General features: G+C 39.2%; 1 protein-coding gene across 9 annotated transcripts in view; it reads right to left on the bottom strand.

The window, feature by feature from the left end:
• LOC133563630 (UPF0606 protein KIAA1549-like) overlaps nt 1–12,034 on the bottom strand; it is a 50,894-nt gene that overhangs the window by 19,261 nt on the left and 19,599 nt on the right. For all 9 annotated transcript variants that reach the window (XM_061917859.1, XM_061917860.1, XM_061917862.1 and 6 more), the window contains 9 exons: nt 9,701–11,719; nt 9,450–9,538; nt 9,190–9,349; nt 8,960–9,090; nt 7,590–7,776; nt 7,444–7,503; nt 7,163–7,308; nt 2,976–3,153; nt 1,228–1,412 (listed from right to left, as the gene is read on the bottom strand). In XM_061917859.1, coding sequence (XP_061773843.1) covers nt 1,228–1,412; nt 2,976–3,153; nt 7,163–7,308; nt 7,444–7,503; nt 7,590–7,776; nt 8,960–9,090; nt 9,190–9,349; nt 9,450–9,538; nt 9,701–11,719 — 3,155 coding nt within the window. The remainder of the gene's footprint in view (nt 1–1,227; nt 1,413–2,975; nt 3,154–7,162; nt 7,309–7,443; nt 7,504–7,589; nt 7,777–8,959; nt 9,091–9,189; nt 9,350–9,449; nt 9,539–9,700; nt 11,720–12,034) is intronic.

Here is a 12,034-nt window from a genome sequence, read left to right as displayed (position 1 = left end):
GGTCATGAGCTTTGGGTTATGACCGAAAGGACAAGATCACGGGTACAAGTGGCCAAAATGAGCTTCCTCCGCCGGGTGGCGGGGCTCTCCCTTAGAAGCTCTGCCATTCGGGAGGAGCTCAAAGTAAAGCCGCTGCTCCTCCACATCGAGAGGAGCCAGATGAGGTGGTTCAGGCATCTGGTCAGGATGCCACCCGAGCGCCTCCCTAGGGAGGTGTTTCGGGCACGTCCGACCGGTAGGAGGCCACGAGGAAGACCCATGACACGTTGGGAAGACTATGTCTCCCGCCTGGCCTGGGAACGCCTCGGGATCCCCCGGTAGGAGCTGGACGAAGTGGCTGGGGAGAGGGAAGTCTGGGCTTCCCTGCTTAGGCTGCTACCCCCGCGACCCGACTTCGGATAAGCGGAAGAAGATGGATGGATGGATTCCCCCAAAACATCATGTCTAAAGAACATTCGTTTTTTCAAAGTTTTCTTTTTCAGTTGATGACAAATTAGCATAGCAGTTTAGAATTGGGTTCATTACAGGAGGAGATATCGAACACTTTTCTTTCCACTTGTATCGATCAACCTATTTTTTTAACCTTTTATATAAACTTTGGACATTATACGGAATATAAATACAGGGCTACTGAACATTTTATTGGTCATACATAATTATTTAGAAATATTTGCATAACTTGTAAAATATTAACATTACATTATTTCTTAATATCTAATTATAAACATACTTCAACTGCATTTTGTTGGTTGTCTCTCACTCAGGATCCCATAGCCAAATCCACTTTCTAGTCTCCAAGTGTAATACGGTAAACCCTTGTGTTATTGCTGCTAATTTGTCCTGGACCTGGCTGCGCTATACCTTTTTTGAAGTATGAATTATTATTTATAAATGTATTATTTTCATAGCTAGAGTATAGAAAACTTTTCTGAATGCAGCTGTTAACATTAACAAAACCCTCTAGACATGAAATAACACCCACATATTCAACTTTACAAGCTGCCAACTTTGACGCGATAGCCCTAGTGTGTTAGACTGGTAATATTAAATATCAAAATATTAAATATCTTGTTTAGGGCCACAAAAACCTAGCCTAGAAAACATATATGCTGTCTTATACAAATCACTCATTTTAGGAGTAACAGCTACTGTAATGAGCTAATTTGATTATGAGTGTGCATTGATATTAATTAGACGAGTAAAACCGCACAGCTCTGTGGCATTTACCTTCTGTCTCTGCTGGATGGACGCCATGGCATCTGGCTGGAACTCCAGCTTGTCTGTTCGACACAATTTCCAGTAGAGGATGGAAATGATGATAATGACCACCAGGAGAGGAATCACCACTCCGATGATGATCCACACATTGGGGTTCTCAGTGTCAGAAGGTAAGGATGACATCTTTTCTACAGCTTAAGGGTGGCAGAGACACACAACAATTTCAATACTGAGCATTTCAAAGTCTTTTGGGAAAGTTGTCTTTCTGCCTCAAAGCTGAAATATAAGCAAACAGACCTTCGCTATTTTAAATTCACTCGTTTCATCCCTTGGGAAAGTTCATTTAGGAAAAAAGAGGCAGCACGAGGATAGACCTTCCTTTAGGGCTATTATTAGGTTTTTGTCCTCTCTTCAGAGACGCACTGTTTGATATGTGAACATTACCACTAACATGAAAGGGGTCAAATGAAGTTAGAAATGAAAAGTTTGGTGGCCTTATTTCTTAGATGTGGTTTGTAAACAATTAGAAAAACAGTATGTTAAAATATTTTCTTCTGACTTTTGTAAAGGTAAATCGCACAATTCACTAGATCCCGTGTGACGTTACACCACCAACACAGGCAAAAGTTTCTTAAAATAGTCTCATTTGTTGGTGCTAAATTTGTGCAGTTGAAATACAAGGATTAAATGAACTTTTGTCACACCATCACATGAGACAGCTCAAAATTTAGTACCCGAGATCCCAGATTTAGCCCAATGACTACCACAAGAACATTAGTATGTACAGTACATAACAAGTTACATAGAATAGGATGTAAATAGAGTACTGTAGGTTATACATAGCATAGGTTAATAGGAGTAGATTGAAAATATAATATAATAAATATACTAGGAATAACTGGAAAGTACACTAACGAATAGTGCAGATACATAAATTACAGCACAAGAAACACACCTTGGGCAACACAAAGGGCAATTTGCTGTAAGCAAGCTGAAGTGTGTCTGACCATCATCTCCTGGGGAATTCAGTTTAAAAATATATTTTTTTTATGCTGGTAGCTACATTGACCCTGAAATAAAGTTGACCTTAAGTAATAATAATTGTAAAATTAAATGTAAAATAAAAATGTGACCTGATTTTATTGTTAATAAAATCTAGTCACATGGTTAAATTGTGATTCTAAAGTGGATGCTTTGTGCGGCCCATCCTCAACAAGACTTCCTCCAGCAGTCCTCAAGTAAATTGAGTTTGAAACCCCTGCTGTTTATTGCAACTTGAATGTAAAAAGAAAGACAGCAAACCAACCAAATAACAAGTCCCAAATGGTTGTTTGTGCTCTAATTGAAGATTTAAAAGTCAATCAAACTTTTTCAAGCCCCTACATTTTTCCCATGTGTTATATTTGTGTGGTTAAAATGATTTATTATGCTGTATTTATTTTTGAGATATTAGAGATTATCAATATTTTTTTATATCTCAAAACAAAATCTGCAAGTTCGATAATTTCAGCTGCACAAAAAAGTACAAACAATTACAACTATTTTGGTTGAATTTAGAGAAAATTGGAGGCTGGGTGAACTTTTACAACTGTCAATTTAAACTCAGAAACCATTTTAGAGACACAAAGAAGCACAAACCTAGCACAAACAAATTAGACTATTTCAACAGTTTTAAATGGGTTTAGGGCCAACTTCACACGGGTCTAACTAGCAGAACTATTACTATGTCAACTAAATGTTGTACTTATGGTACTCACGTTGTGCTAAAATGCCCTGAACACGATATCCCAAGATAATTGCTGCTTTTTGGACATCCAGGCTATTGAGTATATCGGCCGTTTTGACAGCAGGGACCCTCTGACCATCGGAGCCCTCCACAAAATACACGACCTCCAAGGGATGGTCCATGCCCACCATCCGGTTCATTGTCACAACCTGGGAGTTAAAACAATCAAGAGTTGCATGTAGTCACTTGTCTGGAAGACTACCAGCTAACAATGCAATGACAGAAGGGTAAAAAAAAAGCTATCAAAACTGTAAAAAGCATTTGGCAGATTTTATCATTACTATATTAAAAGAGAGGAAATGAGAACATATGACTCAGATGATATGCATAAAAGACTTACAAACAAGTCCAGATGTTGGAAATTGGCAGTAGATCACTCAATGAATGTTAGTACTGTTCAAGAACCAAGGCTTGTAGTCCTAACACTTAACATTATTACGTTGTTGTTTTTTTAAATCACATGAGACTGTTTAGTCGTTTTAACCTCAATGCAAAAACAAATGCCTTGCTGTCTAACAGATTACATTTGAGAAACTGGGGAAAAAAATCCCCCCCATGTGCTTACTATATGTGCTTATGTTTCAAAACATCAGAGAACAATGATATTCAGTGAATATAAACCTTAGCCATGTAATTATCTTGGAACAAGGCAGGTACAAATACTGAAATGCATATACTAACATTTGTCAAAATTGCATTTTTTTCATCATACAGAATGGTTTTCTTTTTTCCCATTAAGGCAACAATGATTTTTGGTTGCCCAAGGTAGTCAGTTGTGAGAAAGTCACACCTGAGAATGAGAGGAAAGAAGTGTAATTCAAATTGCATTGCCCTTTTGTATATAGGTGTTTTTTTACTGTATTAATCTCCTTACGACATTCTGTTGTCCATTAACTTTCTATATAGTACTTTAAAAGAGGCTGGATGTGCATAGATTATTTTGCCTATCAATCATAATATATAAAGGTGGAGAACCAGTGCGTCTGTGCCAGTCTTCCTTGGTAAACCGTCCCTTCAAAAAAGATTTAGATTTTGCGCTGCACATCACAGTTGACAGCCTTTAGCGCTGCTTTTAGCTCAATGCATAGTGCAGTTTTCTCAGGGCATTCAATCGATCCCAACGGGATTGTTTGGTTTGTCTTAGAAGACGTTTTGCTTCTCATTCGAGTCGGTGGTGCCAGTACCTCATATTTAGGGTTTTGACAGCAGCCGCTATACGAGATCTGACCAATCTAAGTCTATGAGCATGAACTGATGAAGCCTACAAGGATGAGGGGCGAAAAGTCTTTCAAAACCAACCAAACAGTCCAGTTGTTATCAATTGAATGCCCTGAGATTACAATGACCTGAATAAATGAGAACATTCATGGACGCAGTGCAGTTTCATTTGGAAAACCTAGGTTAGAGTTCCGTGTGGAATAATTGCAGGGGTTAGACTAGGCAGGTTACAATAGGACTAACACACTAAGGGCTTAATTTACTAAGATCCAAATACCAAACGGTGGGGCGGTTTAGCTCGGTTGGTAGAGCGGCCGTGCCAGCAACTTGAGGGTTGCAGGTTCGATTCCCGCTTTCGCCATCCTAGTCAATGCCGTTGTGTCCTTGGGCAAGACACTTTACCCACCTGCTCCCAGTGCCACCCACACTGGTTTAAATGTAACTTAGATATTGGGTTTCACTATGTAAAGCGCTTTGAGTCACTAGAGAAAAGCGCTATATAAATATAATTCACTAAACGTGTGATCTTTAAAATAGTGTGTACTATAAGGGTTCATGGTGCGTGCGATTTACTATGACTCCGTGTGCAATTGAAAGTGTTTCAGACCGCCCTAAAGATTTTCTGTGTACTTTACAGCACATCATCACAGAAACACTCATGTACTGCACATTCATATCATGCTCCTACCAGCGGTATTATGCTGTTTTGAAATATGCAGGAGACATGTCTTACTGCATTTCTACCCAAATCTGCCCTGGGATAGACTGACAAAAACATGGCTGACAATTTGCGCCTACAGCCTCTCTGACTGCCACCAAACAGTGACACTGGGAGCAAACGGCTGTAACCCGTCCATCCATCCATTTTCACACTCTGAACAAGTCGCCAGCTACGGCTGTAACCAGGAACCCTCAAATTGCTGCCGCCACATTAACAAATTCATACTATTTTATTTACCGGTATGTGAAATTGTTTGAATACCTTTTTAATCAAATTTGAATTTTATTTGATGCATGTGTTTCCCAGTTATTATACAGTATTTTGTTTACTTGCAAGTCTCATTTTCAAATACTGAGTTTGTCCCAAGGCTGTTGCCATAGTCAGAGAGTTGTATACTGCCATTAGCTAAATGTGCCAGTCTTGTTCTTTGGTGAGCCCTGTAAGTATTGTACTTATTGCACATCAACTGTTTGATTTTAACGTGTATTTTAGTTGTATATTTGATTGTCCAGCTTGGTGGTGTTGAAAGCGCTCTATAAAATGTTATCCATTTATAAAAGGGACAAGCGGTAGGAAATGGATGGATAACAAATTCAATGTAAATGTGCATTGAGCCACCACATTTGTTTTGATGCATTTATCTTATGTTGGAAAGTCATTGCCAAGTTATTTTGTATCTCTTGTAGTCATATTAACATACATTTTTTTTGTAATTAACGTTTTACAGTGTTTGAAGTAAACACATCTTAAAAGTGCCCTCAACTAGAATCTTAATTGACAACCTGTCGTCTGTCTGCTAAGTTAGAGGAAAGAGACGTTAGTAGCAGCAGAACAATGCATGATTTGTACTAAAACTAACTCATGGGAAATAAATAATTTCACATTTAATTTTTTCTGTGCAAAATAGCAAATTACATAATTTGACTGACACAACTCTGACTCGGTAGCGAACCCAGTACAATTGCCTTATAAGAGCAGCACTAACATTTGGCGCCACAGGAAGCGGTAAGAATGACTGAGGAAATGTACCACTATATTCTTATTAGTGACTACGCCGGAAGTTTCTCGGAATACAATTGCGATAACATTTCATATTAACTCCTCTCATTCATTAATTGACATTTCAAATGTTGTTCTTCACACAAAATGCCATGCACAACACGTGATCTGCACGTAAAGGTGAGGCACTCGGTAAAAGGAAGCAAGTAAAAACATACTCCTTAAGTCAGAATCACCCTACTGTCTTAAAATTAGAAAATATGTCTTAAAAAAGGAAATCCAAACAAGACTTCATCTGTGGAAGTATGCCATTGGATAAGGTAGATAAACAAGCACATAATACTTTCTTTGTACAAAATAAATCCATATTTATGACTGCAAAACCACCACTTCAAAAGGAATAAGAGATGTAATCATGCAAAGAGGTGAGCACTGTGTGCTTACCACTAATTTGCTCCTGAAGTGCTTTGTGTTTTCATGACACAGCATCAACAAGGAGACAGAAAGGTCAGGACAGTTAAGTTGTTTCTCAGCCAGGATGATATTTATCACTTTCAGTCAGTTTTCCACTTTAAGTTCTTTTTCTAAATCTTTGAGGGAACACTGTCTGCTCCATTATTCTCTCCTCTCAAAACAGAGAATCTCTTCATCATATCAAATGCATGATTCAAGCAGACCGAGAAAAACAATGAATAATTCATTTTTTTTTTGCAGCTTTACAGGTCACAGGAACCATCTAGAAATATGGCTACAGGAAGGAACAGCACTTCATAAGGGTGCAGTCTTTGAATGGCCGGCCTCTGGGCTGAATGGGATGCTGTTGCCATGTGTGCATCAGTGTGACACTGATGAGCAGGTGCAGGACTACTCCACAAAAGCAAGATCCTGATTAGCAAAGCAGTAAAGCTTTCAGTGGGTACCCAAACACCACTGCAAAGCTCAAATAATGGGCCCTCAGTACTGACTCAGGAGCACGGTAGTTAGAACTTGCATCACGCAATAGTGGATAGCAAACGGTACACTGAAGGATGTGTTTGAATGACCCAGTTATCTATTTACAATTGAATGCATTGTTCCAGTTGCGCATTAAATTATATATAATCGTAATAATGTAATTTTTGACAAATTTAGAAGCGAGTCAATATTGAAAGTAGGACAGTTGACTGACAAAACATGGCAAGGTCAATGGCACGTGACAATAGAGTCTGTACAGGGTGTACCTGAACGCTGCTGTTGCCGACACTGGTGGCTCTCTTGACACGTCTGACTAATCCCATGGCCTCCGCAAGTAACATGGCCACTCTGCGCTCAATGTTGGCTTGGAAAGTCCTCTGTCCCACTTCACTGTCCAGCACTCCCAAGAAAACTATATCAATAAACAGCACAACAAAATTACACCTATATATACGTACAGTATATACACATCTATTTAACACACACATTGCTGTACTTGACTAGATGTTTAGTAGGATCATGATTAAATTAACTCAAACCTTCATACCTGTTCTCACCCAGGAGGAGCGAAGGAACTGACTTGTGTTCAACTTTGGATAATGGAAAGCTTTTGAGGGTAAACAAATGATGGCACTGTTAAAGACGCCACACAAAGAAAGGGAAAAGTGATGGACAGTTGAGTAAACGACTCACGCTCAGCAATCTGGAAGACAGGGTAGCCCATGTAATAGCTGAATTCCACCTTGGTGAGCTTCATAAGAGCATTGCTGACCTCTGACCCCATTAGATAACCTCTTGAGTTGTGTACAGTGAAGGTGATGTCCACCGGAGACCTTCCCAGTCGTTGATTTTTAAGAACAGTCATTGAAATATTTTTAATCTGCAGCAGAATTAGATAATCTTCATTGATGAAATCAGGCAACAAAAGGACAACATATTTGTTTTTATTTTAATTTAGTTTTTTGTCAAAGATTGTCACTCTCTGTAAGAGATTACTAAGTAGGGCATCAAATAGGGTAGTTTAGCTTACACCAATTCCTAAATAAATATAACTGAACAATTTTACACAAGCTAAATCACTCACTACTTATCCTCCCAATAAGCCATTTAAAAAAGGCAAGCTCCCTAAATCCTCGAAAACCAGAACATGAATTCCTCACAAATACAGTACCAAATAGAATGAAAATAGCTATAAATGTAAAATTAAATGGGTTATACTTGTATAGCGCTTTTCTACCTTCAAGGTACTGAAATCCCTTTGACACTATTTCTACACTCATTCATTCGCACGCACATTCACATACTGACTGCCATGCAAGCCCCTAACCACGACGCATCATGAGCAAGGGTAAAGTGTCTTGCTTAAGGACACAACAGACATGACTAAGATGGCAGAAGCCAGTGATCGAACCAGGAACCCTGAGGTTGCTGGCACAGCCGCTCTACCAACGGCGCAACGCCAGGCCCCAAGCTATATGGTTACGTAAGATCATGACGATTACAAATATTTTAAAAAGACAGCTAAAGTGTACATTCAATAGATTCCATTTTGACAGTCTTTAACTGAGCAAAATGGATGTTTTCCAGCTCAAGCTTATAAAAAAATACTGACTGTGTGTTTCCCCTAAATACAGGAGTGATCACCGATCCCTAACAAGACAATGTTTGGGGTATTGACTAGGAATCAATCAAGCCAGTAAAATAGAAGTCCGGTGTGTGAACTACTACACGTTCAAAGTCTCCTATGTCAAGTAGGCTTATTTAGAAAACAATTACATTTTTTTGCCATATATAGAGGAAACAGTATAAACTTTAGGATGCGGAGAAGGAGAGTGATAGCAATAACAACAAGCAGTGCAACTGTTTTTGCAAATGAATAATCAACACACCCATTTTCTGAAAACCAAAAGACTAAATAATATTCTGAAAATAATCACATTAAACAAAGTCGAGAGGCAAATTAGTAGTTTCAGCTTTATAGTAGGATGCCTATTTAAATGTATTTCTGTTGAAATCAAAGGATAAGACATCTTGTGATTTTTCATCCATGTTTGTCAACTTACATGCACTGTGAAATTGGCAGACATGTTGACGCGCCGAAGCACTTCGGCAAAGGCCATGGTCAGACCTCTCTCAATACTCTCACTGAAGTTGCAAAACCGTACATTAATATGATCAGGAACAAACTGCAGCACTGCACACAGGAAAATAAATACATAAATTAGAATAATGCATGAAAGCAAAATCATTTCTTCAAATATTTTCATATAGGAATCATTGAATGTTGATTCACCTGTATGGACTTGATATTTATTGTCTGGTATCACCCAGTTGGGAGACACAGACAGGAAGCGGTGTCCTGACCGTCTTAAGGCATTGACAACAGATATGGCAGTGTACACAGCTGGACCTGATACTACCCGAAACACAAATTTTGGTGGTGGTTCTATAACCTGACAGATAGGAAAGAAATGTTGTAGCAGTCAGTACAGTACGGAGTCAAAATACATACATCAACATCAATGATATCTTTAGTGTAAAAAAACAATGTACCTGTAACTCAACCGCTTTGTTGAATCTATGTTTCAGGATCTCTCTAACTTGAGATTTGGCATGTCCAACAGATACTCCAGAGGGAAAACCTTTACAGTAAAGAGTAAACAGAATTACAATCAGATTTTTCTACATGACACACGGCGATTCACGACATTATATGTCCTAGTTATTCTTAAATGTCTTGAATTACACAAAGTCTACACACAGGTTAGTATTGTATTACAATAAAGAACAACAAAATAACTCACCTATTTTAATTAAATACTCAGGCTTCTCAAGATTGCAGAGGTACTGTCTGAATGTCAGCGCTGTAGTCTGCTTTTCACCACTAGTGACAGGGGTAACATTGACAGTAATTCCAGTTGCTTCTTGATGGAAACTTGTGTTGGCATTGGGAGATGTGGGTATGGGCGGAGTTATATTAGCGCTGTTGGTTGGGATCAAGGTCATCGTGGCTGGATTGTCAAATTCATCTTTAGTCACCCCCTGATCACCCAACATGACAGGGGGCACCAAAGTGCTATTAGATGACATTGGAGTGATATTGAAAACTTGCTCAGTTGTATTAATGACTGAATGTTCCGTTGGACTTGAAGAGTAGGTTGTTGTTGCAGTAAATACAGGAGTGGCGTGTATGGTACTTTGTGGAAAGGATTCTGTGACAAACCATTGGACATCCATCAAAGACAAGGAAGACATGACATCATTGGGCCAAAAAACTGTAGTGCTGGGTAGTATAACCGCAGAGCTTTGCAGATCTACAGTATGAGTACCTGCAGACCAATCTGTGGTGGATATTGGAGTGGTCCAGATGGGGGAAGGGGGATCAAGAAAGGAGGTTGTGGCTATTGAATGATGCAAAAAAGGCTTTGAGACATTAAAAAGCTCTGTTGTACTTATTACTGTTGTTTTACTCAGTGACTCAAAGTCTGAAAAATCACTATAGCGGTCATTGTCTGTGAGTTTAATATCATTGGTGATGCTGTTGGATGGTGCAGTGTCTGGAGTACTAATGGGCACCACAGTGATGTTCCCTCTTTGTTCAGCTTCACCCCCTGAAACAGAGTTCTCCTTAGTGAGCTGAGTGGTGTAATATTCCAAGCTGTTCATGTCAGGTAATAGAACATCTGTTGGTTGGATGCTGATAGTATCTGGCCACTCTTTGTCTGATGCTTCTATTATTTCACTACTAATAGTAGGGGTAACTTCCAGTGTATAAGGTACTGTGGAGTTAAATGAGGAAAGAGAGGAGGGATCAATAGATGTCTTAGGTAAATGTGTTGCATATGCCGTCATCAGGCTTAAAGATGGCAGACTATGAAGATGATGCAAGGATGAAAAGGATGTGCCCACCCTGGAAGGGAATTCTGTATTATATTGTTCTGTATTATCCTCTTGATCATATGTGTCGGGAACTTTAGTGGAAAAATAGTCCTCTTCTTCTGGATTTAGGAATGCCATTGTCTCCAAGTAATCTCCAGACCCCCAGTCAAAGTCCATGGTATTGGCGGGATAAAAGTCCTCAAGGGGAGCCTCAATCGGTTCAGACAAAGGTGATGTAAGGTGGAGGCCGATTAAAGGCACATGGTGGCTCGGGGCTAGAATCTCATGCGAGTGGGGTAGAATAGTAACTGGTTGATTCTCTGGCATCAGGGCACTGCTGGGTATCATCTGATTTACATGCTGCATTTTATTTGAATTATTCATATGCAGCTTGGCGTCTCGTAAGACATGGTCTAAAATAAAAGATTTGTCTGAAGGAGAGTCACTAAAATCCAGTGGCTTAAAAGTCTCAATAGGCAAAGAGGAAGCCGTTGTGAGGATGTTTTCAGATTCATTGCCTTGAGCATCTTTAGCTAAATCCTTTACAAAACTAAGCTGCAACACTGTTGATCTTGTAAACGTTGAGGGTTTTGCTACATTTGACTGAGTTGGCATCTGAGATATTGAATGAGTTCGCAAGAGTATGGAAGTTTCCTCTGCAGAATTTATCCTGGAGCGTTTGGATGCCTGTAACTGCACAAAAGATTCCAAAACAGGTTGAGAGCGATGTAAAGATGGAGAAAGATGCTGTGGTTCTTTTGCATTGAGGCCGATAGGTGTGAAAGATTCACGTCGTGATTCGGGAATTACTTGCTGAGTACCAGGTGTGTCTGGGTCTTCAAAGGCAAGAAAGGGTGATGAGGGTGATATCGATACTCCTCTTGGACTTGAAATATCATCAATAAATCCCTTAGCATGGTGTGTTGAGCCAGAGAGAGACACATCTACAGAGAAGCAAAGGGACGTTTTTTTAGCACTGATTATGGGAGACTAATTACAAGACTTCAAAAGAACATTGATGATGGCAAGCAATAAGGTCTCTGGCTCCCTATTATCTCTTGTTATATTGTCTTAGTCATGAACAAAACTGAATTAGACTGTAGGAAACTAACAATATTGTGTGACCCTTTATTGAAACCATGTGAGCAAGCTGCGGTGGCCTTCAAATATATATTTTTAGATCAGTCATGACTTATAATTTAGAGACTGTTTACTATTTTTTAAATACTAAGCTACTTTTAATACATTAAATATTGGCT

Source organism: Nerophis ophidion, linkage group LG12 (genome assembly GCF_033978795.1).
Source record: "Nerophis ophidion isolate RoL-2023_Sa linkage group LG12, RoL_Noph_v1.0, whole genome shotgun sequence".
In the NCBI taxonomy this organism is placed as follows: Eukaryota; Metazoa; Chordata; class Actinopteri; order Syngnathiformes; family Syngnathidae; genus Nerophis; species Nerophis ophidion.
The sequence above is the reverse complement of the archived record's forward strand: the minus strand, read 5'-3'. Positions and strand labels throughout refer to the sequence as shown.